Source organism: Leptonotus elevatus, chromosome 1 (assembly GCF_054856555.1).
Source record: "Leptonotus elevatus isolate MCC_2025b chromosome 1, RoL_Lele_1.0, whole genome shotgun sequence".
In the NCBI taxonomy this organism is placed as follows: Eukaryota; Metazoa; Chordata; class Actinopteri; order Syngnathiformes; family Syngnathidae; genus Leptonotus; species Leptonotus elevatus.
In genome coordinates, this window is record NC_141239.1 from 7788076 (window position 1) to 7814604 (window position 26529).

Here is a 26529-nt window from a genome sequence, read left to right on the forward strand (position 1 = left end):
CACAGACAGACATAAAGAAAAAAACACAAGCATATCATTACAATACAAATGAAAGACAAGAAGAGAAGAAGAGCTCTGTTGGCCTTTTTGTTTGGTTTCTCTCTGATCCGCCTTACGTTTCCACCCTGCGTTGGTGGTAGTTGTCTCAGTTGTGTAAAAGGTTACCTGCGTGACAGCGTAGCCTGCATTCCAATGAATTAAACAAAGAGCTACTCTACCTTGGCCATAAAAAACAAAACAAAACAAGAGTGAGTTAATTTGAAGAAGGTGAAAGAACAACACAACAAATCTTATACAGTACACTCTCTACTCTCGTCATCTCAACTTTGCTGTCTCGCTCATTATTGACTTGAAGGGCCGTGGCCATTACTCCCTGGAAGAAATGCTTTTCGCCTATAGAGGATTATGTCCCGTTCATCAGAATGCTGTCATGGACTCACAGATTGTTGGAGTGAGTGGATGTTTAGTCATATATATATATATATATATATATATATATATATATATTTCCATCTGATCTTTAATCCATACTGATACGTTCGCAGTAACGTTGACCTTGTAAACATAGTTGGCAATGATAAAGACGTACTCAACCCAGCTGCTTCATGCCGATCAGCCAGATGGTTCACCACAGCTATAGTGTTTGGGTCGGGTCTTATTTTCCTTGTCAAGCAAGTGTTTTCTAATTAATGCAGGCAGTTTGCCTGTAGATTTTGATCAGCGCTCAAATGTGGTTGTTAATGATCCATTAAGTGTTTTAATTCCCTGCTACGGATTATTGCTAAAATGGGTACACATGCAATCATATCAGTAACCTAGTCTCTGTCTTTGTTGTTGTTTGTTTCTTAATATATATATATATATATATATATATATATATATATATATATATATATATATATATATATATATATATATATATATATATATATATATATATATATATATATATATATATATATATATTTATTTACATATATATATTTATTTACATATATATATATTTATTTACATATATATATATTTATTTACATATATATATATATTTACATATATTTACATATATATATATATATATATATATATATATATATATTTACACTATACATTAGACTGTAGTATTAGTCAAGAGTAAAGGTGCAAGTAGTCTGCTGTCTACTGTCACACCCATTATTTACTCGACTATCCCCTTTCAAAGCTTTTGGGTCTAACCCCGTCCAGAGTTATGTAAAATATGGAGTATACAATTACATCCAAATCTGTGTGTATATATTACTATATTACTCTAAAGTTTGGGGTACTGTATTTGGCTTTTGGGTGAATTTTCAGAACAAACTAAAATGCACCTTTACAAATGAACTCAATGTGACTTTTTTTTTCTTTTCTTTTCAATGACCAGTACTTTTTGCACAATTTCGTGCTGTTTAACAAGGAGCGAAACGGCAACGTTTACATCAGCAGTGTTTGATCCATGAATGGACCAATACATTTCAAAGGGTGTCACTTTTGTGTTGGACTGCAGCTATCAAAGATTTTGGATTTCTGGTATCCTACTGAAAAGTCTGTCGAATAATTGAGTTGGGATTAAACAATTAAAAAAAATAATAATTTTTGTTTGAACAATTATGAATACAAAAGAGAAAATAACAAATTTCACTTAATAATTAACAAACAACTGCTTGATTGAAAATTATTTCAAGGTAGTGACGTGTTGAGTGTTTATTGGTGGAAACCGTTTGTGATGGCAGTGTAAAGTGGCCCCAACGACAGTCTGGAAGATGAGTCAAGGCCGGGAACAACTTCAAAAATAAAAGGATTTCCAAGGCAGTATCTTGATGTTTTCTTTGGTGAGATAAAAGCGTCATGCATTAACGAAGTGTTTCATTGGCTGGCTTGACTGTCATCACAAAGGTTCACGCCAAATAAACGTGTACTTAAGGCAGAAAAAAACCACACACTATTTTACTTTGTTCATTTTTAGAGCTTAAAAGGTCAGTAATCGTGGTGGCTTTGGAAGGAACCTACCGTAATTTATTCCTGATACCCAGCTTGGTTTTCTCCAGGGATTGTCTTCCTTTATCCTTTAATGCTGTGGGAGTCATATACCGTTTTAACAATATAACGACACTTTGAGGGTGATCAACTAGAGGAAAATTTCTAAAAATGGCCAAGTTAGGTTTTTTTTGCAAGCTTTTTAGCTTGACTAGAATAAAAGTCAGCACATTGATTTAACCTTGTTTTGCAATCGACAGTTAAATGCTATGTAACATACTCCCAATTTCTCCATATGTGTGATGGGGTGTTAAAGTACCTCACTACAAGTAGGCCTATAATAAAGCACTGGGGGGAAACCCTGTTGTGACGTCTTCCTTGACAACAGCGCCATATTTTATTGTGGTTGCAAAAAAAGTACAATACAGTATATTTTATAAGACCATCGAAACCGGGTCGCAGTTTCTCCATTGCGGCACGTCTGCAGGTGTGCAATGCTCAGCCGATCGGTTTGCAGCGAAGAGTCGCTGCATCTCTCGGTGTGCGGGCTGGCCTTCGCATCACCGTCACTTTTCTCTTCATTTAAGGCAGCCCGATTGAGAAAACATTTTCACTCTTTCCTCATTTGCGTCTCCTGTGAATCGTTTGCTTGTGTAAAGGCCTGCGTTGCCTTCATGTGTAAAAACTTGTATGGCAAGATTTTTTTCACAGCTCTACAGCGGTAATTGCTTTTCAGCATCTTAACCCCCTTTTGTTTTCAGAGCTTGGAGCTGAAGTGACAGCCGTAGGCCTCACTCGCTGCATTGAAGTGAAACAAATTGCAGGTAGTGGGCCCCGGGGGCCGCCCATTGAAACTGGGTGACCGTCAAGCTGTGGGATGCTAGATGGTGGTGGTGGTTGATTTTCCTGGAATATAAATCACTGCTAACTGAACAACTGAAGCTTTGCCTTTCAATTTTCATCTACCTTCCATTTTTTCCTCCACGGTGTTTGTGTTTGTTTCATCTTCATGAGTTGCTTAACATAAAACTGCAATAATATCCTAAGCAACAGTGAGTGTGTTCTTGGATTTAATGCGGTTTCCATTTAATCGGACTTTGAATATCTAATGGGTTATTGGCAATTCCCTCCTGGGAATAAATCTACTAATTCATCTTTCTCCTTCCTGTGCGCTTGTTTGGTTCGCTTCGCTTTAATTTCACGTTAAATGCTTCTGACAAAGAGTGGCCTCTAACGCTGCTAACTAACCCTTTTGTGTTTCAGAGCTGGAAACGGATATCTCCGTGGGACGAATAGTAGGCTCAGGTACATCTGCAGCTCCACCAAGTGAACCTTTTATACCCATCCTTCTTCTTCTCCCCCAATCAAAAAAAACAATTGAAGAACATTCCTTGAAAAATTCACTCTCATTTAGAGGCAAACCTCTCTACCTGTTAGTAACCCGGCTGAAATGATTATCCACTAACACACAAAAACATGTTTAGGAATGACACGTAAGGTTGTTTCGATATGAATTTGATCCAAATAGTGAAATGTGCCGTGTGTGCTGTGATGTCCCTTCCCCTCGACTTGCATTGTAATGAAATACTGCCCTCTGCTGTCTAGGTTACAAAATGTAACAGGCAGTCTGCTGTACAACTGCATTCCGTTTATTTTTTATTTTTATCCATCCATCCATTATCTGAACTGCATACCAATTATACTTAATTTGTACTTTTCCTTAATGTTTTCTGTGGGGACTTGACCCTGTGCATACGCTCACACTCGTCATCCTGGCTGCTTTTGGTAGACGTCGTCATCCTCCAGGGCAGTGCTTGGATCATTCCCTAATGAGCTGTCATGCATTCCTATTTTGCTTGTCTTTCTTTCTCCTTCTCAGCTTCTCTGCGAAGACGAGCTCGGCAACCACAGGCGTAATACTCTGCTCTTTCTACTGGCCCACTAATGCTTACGTATCTTGCTAAATAAAGCATTATATCCTATAGAACCGTAAGCGTCACGAGAAAGTTGTATTAGGTCATATGATATGATTGCACATTAGTCGTATCCCACCGCGGGAATTGGGGGAATACGCTGGTTTTAATAGTCTGTCGACGGTGTCACTTGGCAGCATTTGAGATAACAATCTTGGATTACATTTGAAGATTAACAGTTTTGTTTGCGGTGATATTTGAAGAACCTGATTGTTTGGTTGAGCGACTTTTGTGGCACAAGTGGTGGCATAATAAATGCCCGGTGGGATACATTGTGGCCGTATAAGGCCCGCCGCACACCAAGCAACGTGACCGAAACTGACCTAACTGCTGTGCGGGTTTCGGCAACTAATTTTAAAAAGTGGCCGACTACTAGTTTTCTTGCCATTCAAAATTTGAATCGCAAGTTCACAGTTTAGCAATGTCGCAGATGTAGCTGCCATCAAAAAATGTCATATCTCATGAGCTTTCCAAACAAAAAAAAGAAGTGGCCTCTGCCTTGCTAGCTGTGCTAATAAAGTATATCAAACACATATGGTGTTAACAAATGATACTTAAAGCTGTTCTTTGTAACAATTTGGCCAAAAATATATTTGCAATAGCCTTTTTATTTGACCAAAACCTCTTTTAACTAGTAGGTTAACCCCTTAGCTGTTCACAATGGGTACACATGCAAGCCACTGGCCAATAGTTTCCAGACTGGATTTAGGTTTGAATTTCCCGCCCTCCGTCTGCGGATGTGATGTCGCGTGCCATTGTGTACGTGGAGAAGGGTGTGTGCAGTTTCACTCTTAGGCCACAGGTGGCAGTAGCGATTCAAAATGAAATTTTCTGCGTTTAGCAGCTTTAACTAATTTCTTATGTAGCTGCGGATTAAAAAAAAAACAAAGCGACAAAGCATGACTAGTATCTGTCGCAGAAATTCCATGAGCTTTCACTTTTCTGTGCAGTGCAGACTTCAGGTGACACTACATTTATATTTCTGTGATATGAGCACAGGTTGACATCGACACTTTCCTTCCTTCTACCTCTTACTCTATAACCTAATTTTCCACTGTTCTGAAATTGCTCATTTCAATTTTTATAGGGCCATCTATTACAACTTCAAGCCTCCTTGCGTATCTGATTTTGATGCATCAAAAGCATGTCCTTTTATAGGGAAATGGGGATTTTAGACACGGGTATGAGCCAGGCAATTGTAATGAATTCTGATTCACTGACATGCACATCATCAATGCGATGGTGATTTTGGCATGTACACTTTACCTGTACGCAGTGTAAACACACTTCTTCGCATTAATTACTGAATGAGGCCCAATGTGATTTACAATAATATTTAATTATATTTATACTGTAATTTCTTATGTAGCTGTGTTTGAGAAACAGTGTGAACTGAAGTCTGTCACAAATGCAATCCATGAATGAAAGCAACAGCTTCTGAAATATTAACACTGTTTCCTTTTTTATCTCTTACCTGTTTTATCTCGTTGAATTATTGAAATATAGCTACAGCCACCAGGGTGAGCCGCATCTTCTATTGACAATCGAGCTATGTTGTTTGTGGTTGCATTAAAAAAAAAATACAGTGTATATGTCACCCCATACCGTTGTTTCCCGATAAAATTGTCTAAGGTCACACTTCTTCAGTTGCAGCGGGTTGCTTATATGTGCAAGGGATTATGAACAGGGAGTTGGCAACTGTATTATTATTTTTTTCTTCAGTTATCCACTACAGTCGTTTCTGGCTGCGGTGTGCGCCGGGCCTAGGCCATGCCTCTGTAGTTAATGCATACAATCTCATCGCATCATAAATAAGAAAAATGTACATGCACTTGGACGCTGTAGCCCTAGTTGATTCATTTTGAATGACTTGATAGACTAATAGTTTGAAATCGAACAATCTCTTCAGATTCTGTTGCATTTTGAAAATAAACTATTTCACTAATTGAAAGTGCAAATACATTTTTTGAGACACTCTTGTATTTACAGTATGTCTTCTGTTTCTGTGTCCTCTAAATGGCTTTGCCCTCAACACCATAGCAGGCACCTATTGGCCGCCGCATTGGTTGTCCATAGGTGATCGCTAACCTTTTTCCCCCTCACTTTATTTTTAGACTCAACAGATTGTTTTGGCTGGCTTCTCCCTAACCGTGCTTGTTTGTCTCAATCCCTTAATTCCAGTGCTTTTGTGTAAAACAGTGTTTGTCTACAACTACAATACGTGCTGGTAGACAATGTACCATCACAGATGAACAAATGCTAATTAACCCAGTATATTATATTATTCTGTCAGTTCCACTCTAATAAAAGATTTTCCTTTTTTTTTTATCTTTCTCTTCCAGTGTATGACAAGCAGGGCTTTTTGCTGCAGTTAGACACAAAATTGTGAGTACATTTTGTTTCTTTTTTTCTTTTCTTTTTTTTACTCTCTTATTCAAACCAAGCAAATTTAAAGTAGCAATGTTATAAATGTGTTTCGCCTCAAACTTTTGAACGCTTCCAGTTAGACATTGAGGTTTTGCAACATCTTTTCTATACAGTGTTGCCTTGAGAGAGTTTAATTCATTCCATGACCATGCTGCTCACTCACACGCTCGGTTCTCAAATCATATTTCTCCATTGAAATGAATGGAAATGCCATTAATCCGTACCTGCCTTCCAGAAAAAAAGATGTAATGTGTTTCTTTCAAAATAAAAATAGCCTTTAGACTGTAATATTGTATGTTATGAACATACAGTAATAACATAATTAAGATAAAATGTAAATAATTTGCCATATTTTTCTTCAGTTCAGTGGACAAGGTACAGCTCCTTCCTTACCTTCAACTTAGTCTAAATATCGGCTGAACGATGGCTCATATCTCAGCCAGGTCACTCGTATCTCAAGGCACCACAATATTGGGCTGCTCGCTGTCATTGCGGGACTCGGCGACGAACAACTGGGGCCCAGAGTTGTGAAACGTAGATACAGGAGATAAAGATAAGCTTACAATACACTCAAAAAGAAGTGGACGAGTTAAAAATGGACAAGGATAAACCGATGTAGCACAATAAAGCTACACAGTCGGATGTTTTCAAACTATGTGATAGTATGCTGGTTGTCTCTGACAAAATGGATTATTTGGAAGGACAGTCCAAGAGAAACAATTTAATCTTTGATGGAATTCCAAAGTCACCAGAAGAGTCATGGACTGAGACGGAGGGAAAGGTTATGAAAATGATAATTGAAAACCTAAAAATTCAGCAAACAGTTGATATAGAAAGGGCACATCGCACAGGAACATTTAGTGAGGACAGACAAGGAAGACCAAGGCCGGTGGTAGTGAAGCTGCAAAGATTTGAGGACAAATCTGTTATTCTACGAAAAGCTAAGAATCTTAAGGGAACAAAAATTTTCATAAATGAGGACTATACAGATACTGTTAAAAGCAAAAGAAAAGAACTGATGCCTGAACTGAGAGCTGCAAGAGAGAGGGAAAAAATTGCATACTTACGACATGACAAATTGATTACTCCTGCTTGCACAAGTACACCAAAACTCAATAAAGGCAAATAATCCACAAAAAGCACGAGAAATGTACAATCTCCAGGGCATTCAATACAATAAACTTACTGTAGATAATGACAAAAATACACCACAAGTACATATCCACAGCAACACAGTAACACAAGGAAAGATGAACATGATGAACACAAATAATATGGACTTGAAAACATTTGAATACGCTGACTACAAAACATTTGACCCTGAGAATAATTTGGACCAAGACAATCACTTCTACAAAAATGATTACTGCAGTTTCACTTGCAACTATTATACGGACCATTTCAACAAAAATATAAAAATGGAAAATGCACTTTCAATTATACATTTCAATAGTAATAGAAATTTTACAAAAATCAAAGAATACCTGAATAAATTAAATAAATTCAAGAATAATTGCCATATCAGAAACATGGCTTGATAATGAAAAAATTAGTGACATGGAACTGGAAGGATATGAATTGTTTGCAACAAATAGGGAAAATAGAAGGGGAGGGGTTGTCACAATATTTCTAGACAAAGCTCTCTAAGAAGCAGTAAAATTGGAACATTTGACTACCACCATTGACAACATAATGGAATGTTTAACCATTAAAGTACATATTAAAAATGCACCAAATGTCATTATAAGTTGTATGTATAGGACACCAGGATCATGTCTTGACATATTTAATGAAAAACTAACAGACATTCTCAAATACACAAATGATAAAAGAACGCAAATAATGTGTGGTGATTTTAACATTGATTTGTTAAATCCGAATGGGCATCAGAAATTAACTGATTTTATAAATACAATGTATGGTAATAATCTATTCCCTGTAATTATGAAACCTAGCAGAATAACAATTGATACAGCTACACTAATAGATAACATTTATAAATACAATTTACCATAAAATAGAAAGTGGACTTTTTATTAACGTGATTAGTAATCATCTTCCGGTCTTTGCAATCTTCCAAGACTATTTTGATTAAAGGATAAATAAAATCAACAATAAAATTGGATTTAGAAAAATATAATTGGTCTGAGGTCTGTTCAAGTGATGATCCCAATATCGCATACAGTGCATTTCAGTCTACCATTATTTCTCTATACAATAAACATTGTCCATTAATACAAGTCACAAGAAAATATAAGGGTCTAAATAAGGCATGGATGACGAAGGGGATAGAGAATGCATGTAAAAAGAAAAACATTTTATGCAAAAGATTTATTAAATTGAGAACTATGGAAGCTGAAATAAAGTACAAGACCTACAAAAATAAACTATTGAATATTATACAAACAAGTAAGAAAGATTATTACCATGCATTACTAGAGCAGAATAAAAGCAACACACAAGAAATATGGAAAATACTAAATCATGTAATTAAAAATGCTTATCCAGAATAATTTATAAAAGATATATATTGTTTAGAAAAAAATTCAGACATAGCTAATAATTTTAATGAGTATTTTGTTAATGTTGGCAAAATAAATCCCTGAGCAAAGAAACAAACATGAAATAGATAAGTATATAAAAAAAAATCCATCCACTATGTGACTTAATGCTGTTAATGATACAGAAGTATTAAATGTTAAAATATTAAAAAATAAAAAGTCCACTGATTGCTTCAACATTGATATGACATTAGTAAAAAATATTATTGAATATGTTGTGCAACCTTTCACATAATTACAATTTGCCGTTTAAAGCCGGTATATTTCCATCAAAAATGAAAATAGCTAAGTTATTCCTATTCATAAAAATTGAGAAATTCATATATTCTCTAATTATAGACCAATATCACTGCTGCCACAGTTATCGAAAATTCTTTTCATATAGACTGGACAACTTTATTGAAAAACATAAGCTTTTAAGTAAAAATCAATATAGTTTAGAGAAAAACAGACCACCTCAATGCCAGTCATGGAACTCGTAGAAGCAATATCTACTAACATAGATAATAAAAAAATTACTGTTGGAATTTTTATTTAAAAAAACAAAAAACATTTGATACTATAGATCATTCTATACTAATGAATAAATTGGAAATATATGGCATAAGAGGTTTGGCATATAAATGGATGAAAAGTTATTTGGATAATAGATATCAGTACTTATAGTTTAACAATACACAATCAAAACACTTGAAGATTACTCATGGAGTCCCCCAAGAGTCTATGCTAGGCCCCAAATTATTTATATTGTATATAAATGATATCTGTTGTGTCTCAAAAATATTAAAAGTGTCTTATTCGCCGATGACAGAACGCTCTACTGTTCCGGAGACTACCGTGGAGAATGAATTGAACACATTAAAAAAACTGGTTTGACTTAAATAAAACCAAGATTATAGTTTTTGGTACTAGACAAAACCACACAACAAGGTCAAAATTATGGTAAATTCAATTGAAATAGAAAGAGTGGCTGAAAATACATTTCTTGGAGTAGTTATTGATGAAAAATTATGTTGGAAGTCACACATAGATAATGTCAAAAGGAAAATATAAAAAATGATAGGGATACTCTCTAAAACTAAGGATGTCCTGAATAAGAAATCATTATACACATTACATTGTTTATTATTATTACCATATCTGACCTATTGTGTGGAAATCTGGGGAAACGCATATAAACCAAATACCGATCCTGTTTTCAAACTGCAAAAAAGAGCCATAAGAATTATAAATCGATCAAAATATACAGAACCAACTCATTCTCTATTTATTAAAGAAGCTGTTTGAAATTAGAGAGAGTCCTTCTAACATAAGGAGTACAAGTGTCTACAAAAATATTAAGCAAAGGTGTGTTTCTGTAAAAGGTGTTAATTTGTGGAATGATTTTGGAACTGGCCTGAAAAGATGTCCGTCACTTGCTGAATTAAAAAAATTGTTTAAAAGCAAAGTAATTTTTTTTTTACTTACATCAGTCATGAGCTGTCAAAAATGTATATATGCTGTAATTTCTTTGGATGTATCGATATGAGTGTAATGGAAATTTTATATGCGAGTATGAGGATATGATTTATAAATGTATTATTGTATATGTCCATTAATTTCATGTACATATGTCACTGGCAAATGTGTGTATATGTTAACGTGCACTTGTATATATGACAAGGTTTATACATTTCCTTTTGTTGAAATGCATTACCTTATTATTTTATTAACATAAAACGAATAAGGGGTGGTAGGACTTTTTAACTTCCTCCTACTCTTTTTGAACATATAAACTATTTTCTTTCTTCCTATTCTTGTTATCTTTTTTTACTTCAATTTATATTTTAGACTTGTAATATTTTCTTTGTGTTTATATGTTCAATAAAGAACCAAACCAAGACAAATACATTTCTTTGAAACACTATAATTATGCAAGTTTCTTTTGGACCAAACAAGATTTATTAAATTAGTTATTTTAAAATAATAAAAGGTACAAATATATAAATTTAAACAACTCAAATTATTATTAATAATCTTTCATTTTTGTTCACAATTATGCCAATTTTTTAATTGAGTGTAATAATTGAAATTGTAATTGATTAATTGCACAGCCCTTCCACAATATACTTATATAGAGTGTACAATAGAGGTATACTTTTTTTTCTTTTTCTTTTTTTTTGCACCTAGGGTTTGTAGATTTGTTGCTGCTGCCTCTGACAACTGTGGCATGTCGGACCCCTCTCTCTCCTTCCTGTTTATTTGAACTAGATTCACAGAATCAATCATTATTTTAGATTCCGCTGCTAATCTGGTGGTTTTGGTTTTAGCATTGCTGTCATGATTATTTGTACAAGGCTTCTCTACTTTGTCTTGCCACACGTTTGACCTATTGGGGAATTCAACATCCTAAGGATCACTCAAGTGGATTGTTTGGTTTCGAGGGTTGGAGATGTGTCACTATAATTAATAATCGTTGATCACTGCAGGCTTGATGATAAATTTGTGTTTGTGCTCTTTTTATTTACAGGCCACCGGAGTTGGCTTACAAGTATGGCAATCTCAGTGAAGGCGTGTGCAAGCCAGGATATGCAGCAGCCAAGATGACAAGCATCTATCCAAAGTGAGAGATTGACTTTTTTATTCACACACAAAATTTTATTTGATCCAAACCAAATGTGCAGATTGCTACAGATGTGTTGAAGTTTGATTAAAATGTCACAATCTCTGCAAATAAGCAGTTTTAATTTAATGTCATTGTTGGGAGAGAAAAATGAAAAATTGTATTTATGAATACCAAGATGTATGATGCCATTCACAGTCAACTGCGCCCTGAAGGGTTTTGAGATCGAAACAGAGAAACCCCCACATTCCTGTGCAATCTTCCTCAGTTTCAGTCATGGTTCTATCATCTCGTTCCCAACCGCAAAACTTGACTGTTGGCCTCACGATCCTCCTTTGACACAAGAGAGTCATTGTCATTTGAATACAAGGTCCCCCATCTTTTGCCTATCAAATCCTGGATCTTCACAGACTTTCTCTGTGAACTGCACCAACCAACTTCCTGTCTATCGTACCATGACTCATCACCCGCTTCCTTGTACCCGACCCATACAGTCTAGAGAAACCTCCACGGCCTTGTGTGATGTCATTGGCTCTTTGATTTTTTCTTTTTTTTTAATTGGGTGGGTTTATTTGTTGCCCGTGCGGTTTAATCTATAGGACATTGTCCCCTTTAGAATTCTTGGTGCAAAGTTAATAAATGGCATATTTTCAGGCCAGTGAGACTTCATGCCAATGTGTGACCGACAGGATCATTTTCCAAGGCACCAAATCGATCTGTTCCCCGATTTCCAATATTGCTCTCCGGAATAACTTAACTATTGTAGCTTACCGACATATTTCAATACGGTACACCCACGCATATTTGCTCTTCGGCATTTTCAAATTTACAATCTTGATTGACTAAGAAGGGGGAGGAGGGGTTCTCCATTAAAGCCGTTAAATTCCAATTTATCACCAATTCTAAGATTAGCGCTTTTCTCACCTCCATTTCATTTGGATTGCATAATGAAAGGCTTGACAAATCCAGCGGTGTACTTACTGTTTGAGTATAAGATGAGCGCTTTTGACTTAACCAGATCAGTGGCCTTGTGGTAGAGTGTCCGCCCTGAGACTGGGAGGTTGTGGGTTCAATGCCCGGCCGGGTCATACCAAAAACTATAAAAATGGGACTCATTTGCCTCCCTGCTTGACACTTAGCATTAAGGGCTGGAATTGGGCTGTTGGATCACCAAATGATTCCTGAGCGCGGCCCCTGCTGCTGCTCACCGCTCTCTCAGGGGATGGGTCAAATGCGGAGAACGAATTCCGGTGTGACAATCAGTGATACTTTAACTTTTTTAACTTACTTTAACTAAACAACGGCTTGTAGAGTGTGAGCTAAGGACTTTTCAATCCGTCGCCATGCCCGGCAGCGGAACTACGGGACCCTTACTGTTGATTGTGTCTGTTGATTGTGTCAGCAAACAGCAGCCATTTCTGGAATGGACAGACTTTGGGCTTTTCCCTGTCAGAGGTTGCCACAGCAAGTCACGTGTGATATTTTTTTGGGCACAGCTTTTACAGCAGATGCCCTTCCTGATGCAACCCTTCCAGTTTTATCCAGACCGGCGTATAGCCTAAGAACCCAACTGGCTGTTACTATTCTCCCTGACCGGGATTTGAATCCCGGTACCCATGTCCAAAATCAACAGTGTTACCCACTGAGCCATCCAGCCGCCTTGTATTCTCAAACATTTATTATGTTTAAAATGGCTAAAGGTGAGTTTCTGACAATTGATGTCATCGGTCAAGTTGTCATTTAGCGTAGTATAATATGTCTCATCAATCATCATGAGCCTTATGTGAAGGTGGTTTGTTTGTTCCACTTAGAGTCGTTTATGTAACATGGGTAAGCAGTGGTGTTTATTTCCTTTTTTTTTTTTTTTTTTGTCCAATCACTCGGAGTGTGGAGATCACTGACAAATGAGCTTGAACTAGATATTTGGGGGTTTATGATCCTCTCCGTTTCAAGTGCTTTGCCGCCATCTTTTGCCTTCTATGAGCAATTGCAAAAGCGCTTCAGGGGAGCGACGTTAAAGGGATACTTGACTCATTGAGCCATTTTCAACAGTAAGAAGATATTTTGTCTATAATTAATGTGATAACTTTATTATTTTTCATGAACAATTAATACCTTTTAAAAGCTAATTTTGTCGACTGAAGATGCCCGTGCTCAGGAATCAGACAATGACCAATCATGGCTCAGTTTGCTGACCAAACCCAGAAAACAGGTGAACAGTGATTTGAAAAGCAAGTGGAAAAATGTGTTTTAACAAATACAGTGGAACCTCGGAGTTTGAACGTCTCTGAACTCGTACAAATCGGACTGAGTTTGAACTCATTTTTGGAGTTTGAACACCCAAGCAAAGCAAGCTAAGCCGAACGTACCTTGAAAATGGGTTGCCGAGCGGAGCCAAGCAATGCCGAATGCTCACGTTGCGGTAGTTGAGACGATGCACTGCTCATTTCCAGTCAGATCGTGAATACTCCTGGAGGTGCTTCATACTTGCGAGTGCATTTTGATTTTTACACGACAATTTTCATCGCCATGGGCCCAAAGACAACAGTGCCAGTGGCAGCAAAGAAAAACATAGTCCTACGAACCACAGTGGAATTAGGAAGGAGATTATCGTGCCGTTGTAACTACCGTGACTACTTCTGTAAATACTGGCACGATGACCGCCCTTAGCTGTTCAACAACGTGCCTGACGTTAAACAACGCACGCAAGGACCGCTTAGTAGTCTAACAATATGCCCAATGTAAAATACGCAAACTCTGCACTGAATTAAAGCTTGCATTTAACATAGCATTTATCATCCACTGATGCCATCACACCACAACAAAAATTTTTATTGTTTAAATACTGTACTGTAATTGTAAAAAAACATAAATAGAAATTAAAGAATGAATTTTCTGTTTTTGGAGCTTGGGAACGGATTAATTGCATTTACATTATTTCCTATGCAAAACATTTTTTCGTAGGATGAACAATTCGGACTTTGAACACTTCGCAGGAACGAATTATACATAAGTACCACTGTACATGAAAAATACTGAATTTAACAGATTAATCCTAGACAAAATATTAACTTTTTACTGTTGAAAATGGCTCAATGAGTCAAGTATCCTTTCAACTGTTTGCAGATTTCTGCTATTCGCAGCTCTTCTGGGTTCACTGTTTGTGTAATGCATTCTTGCTTTAAAAAAAAACATGAAAAATTAAAGGCAAATCAATATTGGCTAGTCTAAAACAGAAAGTGTATAAATGAAATGTCTTGTCAGTGTTTTATAAATTACCCACACAAACAATGTAAATGGCTCCTTCAGATGAAATGCTGCCGGTAATTTATAGCTTGGCTTAACAAGACAGACAAAGCAGTATTGTGTTAACAACGTCCTGCCTGGTAATGACTTCCTTCTAATCAGCCACACGTGTCGCATCAAAGTTCTGTACAACACAGAACCCCCGATGGGAGCTCATTGATTACGACTGCGTTCAACCCATCTACACATAGGTCAACGTGCACAATTAGTCCAAACCCACTCACTGTCTGTATTTGCATGCATAGTTGTGTGTGCGGATGAATCAACGCTATTCTGCACGTTTTGGTGATTACTGCATTGTTTGAAAGGTAAAAAATAATGGCAATCTAAAATGTATTTTTAAAAGTGAGATGAATCTAAACGTTCCAGAGTATTGCGTAAATGGGTGTGGTGTATAGTTCAGCTGTTAGGGAAAAAAAACATAACCCCTAATAGGCAGGTCTAAGGCCGCTCCTTCTAATCTTCCTTTGTTTCCTCTAACTTTGTCTTTAGACACTCTTACCCTTAACAATCCAATTAATTTTCCACATCTAACCCCTCTTCCAGTTTTACCACAAACTGGACCGGAGGCCTTAATCAAGTGTTGCCACTGAACTTGACTGAAGTGACACGGTTATGAAAATATCGCCAGTGAGAGATGGCTTCTGCAAAGGAAATGAAGACAATGTGTGTTGTAGCCTCTTGGCTGTTTTGGGAGCCCTCACATTTTAACAACAAGCAGCCCCCTGTCTTTGCTTGTCAGTGACAGACTGTTGGTCTGGCATAAGCGATTTGCACGGGTTCTGTTTTATTTACAGGTCTGATGGGTTCATGAAAATCCCATTTGTTTTGCTATGACAAAATTCTCACATGCATGTCTGGAAACGTCAAGAGGGCTGCTGCTTGTCCTCTCTAAATCGACCTCTCAGGGTTGCCGGCTTTGAAGCCGGAGAATAATTAAGCTATCTAAAGACAGATTAGAGTGCATGGAAAAGAGACTGTTGAAGTTATGAGGCCTTCCACTAATTTCTGCCATGTTTGGTCATTGTGCTGCTGAGCTCCACATACTGTAGTTCTTGTGAACCCCCAGCGTTCTCACAACAAGCTATCCAGATTCAGATTTCTGTTAGGAAAGCCGTCGCCAATCCTTAATGGAATATTATACACATGCTCTATACCAGGGGTCGGCAACCTTTACTGTCAAAAGAGCCATTTTAGGCCAAATAAATAACAAAAAATCTGTCGGGAGCCGTAAAACCTTAGAACATTATGATGAACAAAACTGTGTTGGTGTTGGGCCCTCAGTCTGGGCCCTCAGCCCAGACTGAAGGCCCAATAGCTAATTAGAGCTGCACCATAACAGAAAATATGCAGCATCCAATACTTTGAGATTCATTTTCTTCTACCTTACATCTTCTGTTTTGTTTTTTTGTGTGCGTGTAATTTTTCAGACATCGTTTTTTATGCTTTTTTAAAACTTTTCTTTCTTTCTGTAAAATTTTTGGCAATTTTAGGATCATATTATGGTGATTTCCTGCCTCTCTTCTTCCTTTTTGGACATTTTATGGCTATTTTTGACATTTGTTTCTGCCCTTTTGCTATCAATTTTCTGTCATATTTGGCAAATTTGTCACAAAAATGTCCACAATTGTTTGTGTGGACATTTTATGGTAATTGTTGGTATTTCTTCTTTAGTTTTTTGGACATCTTATAATTACTTTTAAAAGTGTTCTTTTCTGCCTCCTTTTAAAATAAATATTCTGACTTCTTTGCCAGTTTTGTGTACAGTATATGGTAATTTTCTGCCTTTCCTCTTCCTTTTTGGACATTTTATGGTCACTTTTTTAACATGTATAGTTATATATTTTTTTTTTAAACCAACAGACTTTTTCATCTACTTTTTTTTTTTTTTAACAAACACACTTTTTCATCTACCTTTCGTCTCTTTCTGACCACTTAAAAATTTGGACTCTGACATTTTTGAATATTTAATTATTTTTTAAATCTAAATTAATTAATTAGTCATATATATATATTATTAATTTATTTTTAATTTTTTTAGATATCCACAGGGAGCCACACGTTGCAGACCCCTGCTCTATACTGTTGATCACTACCCATTTTAAATGACTCATATTTGAGATGATGGAAAGTCTTGTTGGATGATTGCCTCTCAGGGCATCAGTCAGTTCGACAGTCTGTGGCCTCCTAAGAGTTTGTGCAGAATCTATATATTAATAATCTATAAATTTCTAGCGCTCAATCAGTGCTCCTCCTGTTACACCTGTTGCCTACTACAAAAAAAATATAGCCAGGAATCCTCAAAATTGCGTTGTAATTGACATTTATACATCTGTATGGTTGGGGGGAAAAAGCTTTCTGTTTTGAAATCTGAAAAGAGTTGCCTTCCCTGGTTTCCCCACATCAGCGGTAGGTCAAATAAACACATCCATCCTGTAGCTCCAATGAAAAAGGTAACCCGCATTTCAGCACTCTCGTTTCGGGTGTGACTTTCAGGAAATGGCTTCCTTTGATTTTCCAGCATCAATTTGTCATCGACGGACAAATACTGACACACAGGATAAGGGAGAAGCGATTCTGGAATTTGCAGGTCATGTAGTTAATTAAAAACATTGATCTCAAGTATCTGTTTTATTTTACAATTATTTGCTTGCTTTCATTGATATATCACTCTTTAGATTGGAGACAGGTGTGTTTGGGTAGATTCGTGGTGGAATAAATGAGTCTGATAGAATGTTTCTTTAAGGAATAAGTTTAGGTTCATCTGAGCAAATAAACTCATCTCCTGCACTTTGCCTTCCTCCCTTGTCTCACTCAAGGTTCACAAAAGCGGCGCCAATGTTTCTTGACCAAAACTTCAAACGTCTCACAAAAGTCAGCAATTACTTGCCTCCATTTGGATTCAAAACGCAAGGTAAGACATTTTCATTGATTTTGGCCTCCATTGTGGCCTCTTTTGTATCGTTCATGAACAGTTTGTTCCCAAAGCTGGTTCCTGGTGATGATATCATACTCCTTTACTGTTGATGCTTTTTATTTTTAACCATCTGATTGAGATTGCCGCGTTTAAATATGCTTCACATTCCCCCCCCCCCCCCCCCCCCCCCCAAAAAAAAAAAAAAGAGTTGACCTCATCCGCTGACTATCTCGGCATCACTGATTCGAGTCTGATAATAAGACTTGAAATGGATGAAACATTTGATACAAAACCACACTACAATGCCATTGGATCACAGGACCAAACTTTATACAGGCTTCAGTTATGTACTTCTAAGCATTTGTACAGTGAATGTTATCTCTGGGTTCTTTCAGGGTTTTTGTGTAATACGCATGCCCGCACTGTCATTCTGGTTATCAGTAGTGTACGTACACTGTGTGTAAGCTTTACACCTGGTTTCTCTTTTCTCTGCGGAACACGATGGCAGTCGGGTTTCCCCTTTTTATTGGTTCTCATGTGGTGAGATGTTGCACGCGTGTCTTAAACAGAAAGCCACATAGCAATTCTAAATCTGGATAATCATAGTTTTGTTATGACAAGACGATGCATTATCGGTTTTGTTTTCCTTACTATGCTTACATGCACACTAAAAGAATTGATTGAACTCGTCATCAGTTATGCACCTTTTTGGTCATTGTGAGTCTGCTGTGCATATTTGTGTTGCGTGTGTTGCTCTACGACTAAATCAGATCTTGCATGCTCATCATCACCAACATATAGGCTCAATGATTCACAGTCAGGATGCTGTAGTACACAAGTTTACTGTGCGAGATCATCAGGAATGTTGAGGGAAAGATCCATTTTCACTTAAATTGCCCAAAAATTATTCAATTGCTTATTTACTTGGTTATCATTTAATTAATAACAGATATATATTTGTTCATCTATCAATGCCGGTTACATATAGTGTAGGGCTCCAGATTGTGCTTGAATGGTGGAATTTTGCGGCAAAAATTTGTAGCAGAACAAGTACATTTTTCATCTACTTGCGCCTGTGTGACTAGTTAATTTGCAGATTATTATTATTATTTTTTTAAATAACAACACCCATTAACAGTGAATATTTACTTTACACTTAGTGTGCGGCCCTAATATTTTAGGTGAGGTTACACTGTGCACCTTGAAAAAAAGTTAGTCTGGCTCCTTGTAATGACAGGAAGAACAAGAAAATGCTCTTTAAAAAAGAAAAAAAAAAAAGAAAATGCTCTTCCATTATAGTTGGCTGAAGTTGCAGTAAATCTGTGTTACCCACCTGTTACCGTTCATTCAAGTGAATAAGTAATAGTTTCCTGTGAATATATCAGCTTTTTGTTCAATTAAATAGGCCCAAATTTCACACAGAGCAAATTTATGAATGAAGTGAGATGAGAACGTTATTTTAGTAATCATAATATTTGTGATTTTTTTTTTTTTTTTTTAGGCTTAACGTGGCTATGAGATTTTTCAAATGTAAAATGGTTGCCATGGCTCAATAAAGGTTTAAAATACTTTTAAAAAAGTCTATTTGGAACTAAGTTGACCTGTTAAAATGTATTGTGTTCTGGCTACATGAGGCAACTCATAATGTAGCTCAGTTTTAAACCTCAATAAAGGTTTAAAATACTTTTAAAGAGTCTATTTGGAACTAAGTTGACCTGTTAAAATGTATTGTGTTCTGGATACATGAGACAACTCATAATGTAGCTCAGTAGGACCTGCACTTGCCTGTATGCACTTTGACGCAACGTCTGGCCATGCTCCTTATGACATGTTAAAACAAACAGGTCCTAAGTAATAAAGTACCTGCATTACATGAATTGTCCAAAAGTGCTGCGATGTTACGGCTGTTGGATGATGCAGCCAGATGGAATGCCTTCGCTGGCTTGCTATTTTTGGCTGTCAGAGTAGGATGTTACAGTAGCAGTAAGTGGCATTATGTCATGCTGCCATTAATTGGCAAATCGGACAAATCATTGGGCAGTATAATTGTTTATATTGATAGCTAAATTGACTTTGATTCACCCCAAAAACATCATCATGATTAACCAAATGGATAGATATCACATCAAGCAGGCGTAATATTTCTGTTGTCGCCAAAATTGCATCAGGCGGCAAAAAGTAATAACATTCGTTCCTCACTTACTTTATATTGTTTAGACTGCAGTATTTCCAGCAAGTAGTCTGTGTTTATATATTGCGTGATAATTCCAATCCTCCTCTTTGTTACCATTAAAGATTTTTTGTCATTCAAGAAGAGTCGTTGTGGACATTTGTAAAGCTACAGCTATTTGCATTTGCCTGTGCTATGACACATACTCGACAGAAATGTTTACAGTTTGGTACTTGCAGCAATTAGCTATCATGTCATCCTCTGGAAAGTGAGTCCTACCCGTTGAGATTTGTCACTTTGACCTGCTTGGATCCAGGTGTGGTCCTGAACCCTGTGTTTATGCTGCTCAGGGTGATGCTTGATGCCAGACATCGACACCACATCCAAACAGTGACCCGGTGCTTTTTTTTCCTCTTCCATAATGTTCCCTAATCATTAGGCTTGTTTGCCAGAGTCAATGGGGTTGTGTAATGTCTAAAACACTAGGTAGAGGCTCACATTTTTTTGTGTTTATGTGCCCCAGAAACATCATCCCAGCCATCTTTTTCTTTTCACGCTTTTCCACTGTATTACTTTGGTATCTTTCTCTTTTGTTGTGCTTTGACATAGGGCAAACGATGCTCGTAAGACTTACAATAGCTGTATGGTGGCAGTGAACGTGTACTGCCGTTTGGCAGATAGTGAACAATTCTTCAAAGAAGAAGCTTGATGCTGTGCATTGCCGCGCTGAGTTGAAGTTTATAGTCAAAGTAAACAAAGCAAAGAATTGCACATTGTGTATTTAAAACAACCACATAACTTTGTTTGCTCGAGTCAAGTCTGTTTAGCTTAATGCTAACAATGTATTGTGGTTTTATAAACTTTTAAGCAACAGACATTTGAGCACAAACAGCAGAGAGACAAATGTAGACATAATATAAATAATCAGGCTAGGGGTGGGCCATCTTGCAAAAATGGAATATCACGATTTTTTTAAATTATAAAATTTAGATTTTATCACAATTTCTTTGAATTAAAATTAAATAGATATTAAATAAATACTAGGTTAGTTAAGGCTACACTTATTATTTTGTGAAAATGAACACTAATAATAAATAGCTTTTGTAAAGAAAAGCAGCTAAACAATAACAAAAGTCAGAATTCTGTTTTAAAGTAGTGTACTCTGTATTCAAAACAGCGAATGTCTTAAAGTGCTCACAACTTCACTGGTATAAAGTCATGTTAAAAAAAAAATGTAGCAAAGTAAAAAACACATTTTATAAATAAAGGTCAATATTGTAACAAGTTAACAACCCTTATGAGTGCATCGTGCGTTATGTAGTTTCCGATGGTCTGAATGGATCTTGAATGCAACACAGACTTTTTTGGGGGGCTAAGCTACGCACGGTGGCCTGTCGTGTTCTGGCATGGACGGGTAACTTTTGCAAATTGGCATTACGGTGTTGGCTTGCCGCTTGGCCTGATCATTTTACAAACACTACAGGTCGCTTGTAAAAACAAAGAAACCTGCACATTTTGTATTTTTTGCGCCATTTCTATAATTTGCATACATGCGAGGAATGGCGCTGTTTGGGTACAAAAAACAACAACTTACGACTTGGCAGTTCGTAACGCGGAGGGGGGTGGGAGGTGCAAAGACGTGTGTGCAGTACTTGGCCACATTGATTGGCTGTCAAATAGGGGCAGGCTGCATGGCTGTCTTTTTCAGTCAGTGGTGAAAAATCAGCTGACGGTCAAATTGTGCTGAAATGCTCTGCGTCGCGATCAGACGATTCCACAGAAATGACAGATCGTGAACCCTGCATTTCTTCTAACAATCTAACAATCGCCCACCCCTAACTCAGGCATCTTCTTGATCCTCTGCAAAGAAGACTAGGCTAAGCTAAGTCTTTATAGTCTAATTAATAGTGTCATGACTGTATGTATGTCTTTGGATTTTATTTTCTTTATTAAAAAACACATTGCATTTTTTTCTCTGGATTGGAATGGATTGACATTTCTATTTAAACAGGGAAAGATGATTTGATGTAGGAGTACTTTGAGTTACAAGCCTTGTCACGGACTGAATTAAACTCGTGATGGATATTCAGATATTACAGGTGGAAGAACTTCAAATATGAGGGGCCTAAACATGGTCAGGCAGAGAGGTAATACATTGAACGGCTAATGCTGAGAGCATGACACTTGCACAATACGCTGTGGAACATGGCAGGAATGTGTGCTATGACTAAACATCCTCATTCCTCACCTTGTGATCACAGGGGTTCTCGCCATGCAAGGGAGATGAGCGCAATATCGCCTACTTAACTCGCGCGTGTTTGAGAACGGCATTCCTCTTTGAGTGCTTTTATGGACAGTTTCTTCGTACGCCTACATACCTTTCTCAACCTGGTTCAGGTTCGAAAGAACATAACACAGCCTTTCACCCCTCAATAACTCCGTCACCTCTATTTCTGAGGGTTGATTTGGTCACTCCTTATCTGCTAACTGAATAAACGGAGAGAGGTGTTCTCTGCTCCAACTCATCTTAAGACCACCTGGGTTGCTCTACTTGTAGTGGTATGTGAAGTCCCTTTGGCAGTTTGTTGAGTCTTTTGAACCAAGTTTCACTATAAAACACGTTTGTTTTTGTATTTGTGATTGTTTTTCTTTCCTCCTCAGAGAGAATCATAGACAGCATTTTAACTACCACCAAAAACTTTGGACTAGGAGATGAACTGGACAGGTAAACGGTACTCACAAGATGCTCCCCCCTTTCATATGTTCTTGGCTAATCATCCTTGCCCTCTCCATTTCAGTCTCAGCTGTAAAAGATGCATCATTGTGGGCAATGGAGGTATCCTGTCCAACAAGTCTCTGGGATCACGGATAGACGACTATGACGTCGTGGTCAGGTGAGACACACATTTTAGTTCATCGTGCATTGTGTGGTCATCGGGGTCTTTCGTGTTATTTTTTATTAAATTTTTTAATTTTAATTTTTTTAATTTTTATTTTAATTTTTAGTTTTTACTTATTGTATTTTTGTATTTTATTGACAGTTTTTTTTTGTTTAAGTTGATTTTACTAGATTTTATTTGTATGATAGTGTGCGGATCTCAACGTGCAGCACTTTGGAAACACGTGTTTATAAAATGTACTATAGAAATAAAGTGGATTGGATTGAATATACATATAGGTAAACTATAAACTCTCACTTTGACTGTAAACACCACCTTCAGATGTGGCACTCTTAGTTTTGCTGCATAGATGTCTATGCAAGCACTCAAAATATCTTTCAAAGTCGGGCATGTGCACATGGTGAATATTTCACGTGCTCATTCGAGTGACGGTTGAAAGTATTGAAATATTGGCTGATGACAACTGACTATTCAGGCCCAAAACTCCCATTAACATATTTCATTATGTTCCAGATTAAATGAAGCCCCGGTGGCTGGTTATGGCAAGGATGTAGGGACCAAAACGACAATGAGAATTACCTACCCAGAGGGAGCTATTCAGAAGCCGGAACACTACGAAAAGGATTCACTTTTTGTTTTTACTGCTTTCAAACCATTGGACTTCAAGTGGCTTAGACAGATGGTCTTCAAGGAGAGACTGGTAAGAACATATTTGACAATTTTCATGTGTTTTCATTTCCGCCATCAGCAATGTGATGAAAAGGCTTTAGACACAAAGTTACACCTAACAAAATTTTAACTGAATGCCTAGTGATTTGAATTGAAAATTATGAAGGACGTTAAGTTTTTCACTTTGGTTATTTCACTCATTCTATTATTTGCCTTTCCCAATCATCTCACAGAATTGTACTGCTTGAGTTGAGTATCTGCGTTATGTTCACCATTTAGCAACACATACAGTAGCCGCCAAACCGCCAATTACATTCTGTACATTCCTTCATTGGGAAATCTTAAGAGGACAACATGAATTTTAACTCTACGCTGGAGAGGTTTAAGATGGTTCAAATTCTTAAGAAAGATCAGTTGAGGGAGAAAAAATAAACAATGCCTCGCATGCAGGCCTTTCTATTCTCGCTAGTAACAGCGGATTTTCGGTTTTAATTCTGTCAGTTATTTCGGTTGTGTGAGATTGGTGAATAACTCTCAATTGTCTGACTGACCATATTGTGTCCTTATCTCTTTGAATATAACAGACAATTAACTTTTTGAATGGTGTTATCGCCTCTCTATTCATGGTCACCCAAAAGCTCTCAGGAACATTCCAAGTATCTCTACAACTGAGATTATTTCAAGGCCCTTCACTGGACAAAGAGGCACTTATTAAAGCCTTATTAAAATGTTTCCAATAAAAAGCACATCTCCGAACATCAGTCATCTCAATGACATCTCAAGATTTATAAAAATCAGCACCACACATATAGAATCCCGTCAACTCATAAAACATATCCAATTATGTTTTGTCACTCTTAATGTGTGCTAAGTATGTTTTAGCTTGTCAGGCGGGAAAATTTGAGCCTGTGGGACTTTTTTTTCCAAAACAAAACTTGTTGCTGTGGCAACAATGTCTCTTTACAAATCAAAGGTTTTTCAGTCTTAGCTCTAATTTGAAAGGGATTGCAGTCTTGTTAAAATACTTTTATCCTGGCTTTATTTAATCGGACTCACACCTAACACTCGCTAATACATTGGAAACATAAAACATGCGGAGATGCAATTGTGTGTATGCACGTGACCCGTGTGCTCTCATTCACACATTTTCACACATTTCTATCAGTGATGCATAACTCATTAGGCCTGCAGCACACCAACCAAAATGGCGCGCGTTGTGTGGGGTTCTGTGACGGTCATCCTCTGGAGTTGCTGTGACTCAAAATTAAAGATGCCGGCGAATGGCGACACAACGTCTGGGAATGTATAAAATATACCCCGATTCAAATGCCAACTAACATCCCTCCATTTGCTCTTTTCATTTTGCCTTTCAGAGAAGAAGCTTTCATGAATCTTTGTACTGCTTTACAACAGTCATTTCTTTACAGTTTTTTTTTCTTTGCAAAACCTTTAGAATAACAGCTAGAGGGGATATGCGGGGCTTTTTGAATCCCTACAGTGCTTATGAAAGCGAGAGCAGGCCCTATTTAGTCTTTCTTTTTTAAGTATAGTGCATAACTCCATACTGTATAACGCAGCGTCCTCCTTTGTCTCACTCAGCCGCTGGTCGGTGAGCTTGCCTCTGCTGTGACATCATCTTGGATGGCTAAACAAAATGAGAATTGCCCAATTCACCGACACACTCGCGCGCGAGAAATACTTCTTCACTATGCTTTCTTCTTACAACTATATGCCACTGTGTAGTCTGTAGTTCATTGCTGTTTGCATGCTTAAAAAGGAGAAGGGTAACAATCACCAGAATCGTGTTTTTCTATTTTTTCTTTTTTAGCCTTAATCTCAGTTTGTAATAATGGTTCATGCACCGAAAGCAAAAGTTTGAATACCTAGTAATACAATATTTCCAAAACTAATCAGTGAAGGGTATAGAGCAAGTAGTAAACGCATGGTTTGAAGGCAAAAGTTTGGTGTTCTGTCATTCATATCCATTTACAAAAATATGATAATAAAATTATGTGAAATAAAATTTCCATTTGTGCTTGTCCAGAGCTTAAGTTCTCAAAATATAATGCCTTGCCTGTTTGAGACGAAACATTTATCACAAATTGTTTAAAGCCCACTTTTTGCAAGTTGTGACAGTTTAGACAAAAATAGTTTAACTAGATGCACTATTGACGACAGCCGACTTTCAGTGATTACTATTCATCGTACGTCGACGCACGTGGGCGGGCGACATGCACCGATTAGTGTTAATTGCCGGGTGGGCAAAAAGGAGTAGAGAAGAAAAAAGCCTGGCGACCCGCCAGGCCTGTAAAACACCGGGGGAAACCCTGGAGATGAAAGTTGAGTCCGTCGATTAATTGTTTTAATTTTTCAGCACAGTGGGTCAGCTCCAAAAATGACCAATGTCTCCGTCTCACTGTTATACTTTCATTTGTGCATGTATAATATTTGATGTAGTATAGTATTTTTCATATTTTGAAAGCGACTGCGCCACCGGCCTCATTTTTTGTAAAGTACTTCCACACATTTATAATATACGTCGACAATATAAACCGACGCCAGTGCCATAAAGTGGCACATGTGATGTTGGTGGATGTATTGTATAACTTATATGCTGAATAAAGTTGTCGTTGGCACACAGTTGTTATTTGACATAAAGACATTTACGCCTCTGCCCTCGTTCCTCGGTGGGCGACATTGCGCTTGTTCATAACCATGCATTTATAGTGTTTGATATGTTTAGATGTCCATCCATCCATCCATTTACTACCGCTTATCCGGGGTCGGGTTGCAGGGGCAGCAGCTTTAGGAGGGAAGCCCAGACTTCCCTGTCCCCAGCCACTTCAACCAGCTCCTCCGGCGGGATATGTTCAGATGTGTCTAGTGGAATATATTTTCCTTTCAAGCAGCCACACATAAACCGACCTCTAACAACCTCCAAACAGCTGTAATTGTGTTTGTTAGTACTTCAAAGTTATTGTTTTTGCTTTTAAATTACTTAGTCTACCTTCC

At 37.3% G+C, this 26529-nt stretch overlaps 1 protein-coding gene across 3 annotated transcripts in view; it reads left to right on the top strand.

Moving 5' to 3' along the window:
• The window catches only part of st3gal3b (ST3 beta-galactoside alpha-2,3-sialyltransferase 3b), a 61262-nt gene that overhangs the window by 14517 nt on the left and 20216 nt on the right, over nt 1-26529 (top strand). Inside the window, exons 3-10 of one of the 3 annotated variants that reach the window (XM_086074718.1) lie at nt 2754-2816; nt 3256-3297; nt 6308-6350; nt 11463-11555; nt 17681-17775; nt 22610-22673; nt 22747-22842; nt 23362-23548. In XM_086074718.1, coding sequence (XP_085930844.1) covers nt 2754-2816; nt 3256-3297; nt 6308-6350; nt 11463-11555; nt 17681-17775; nt 22610-22673; nt 22747-22842; nt 23362-23548 — 683 coding nt within the window. The remainder of the gene's footprint in view (nt 1-2753; nt 2817-3255; nt 3298-6307; nt 6351-11462; nt 11556-17680; nt 17776-22609; nt 22674-22746; nt 22843-23361; nt 23549-26529) is intronic. The other 2 variants (XM_086074727.1, XM_086074735.1) reach the window with 2 other exon arrangements.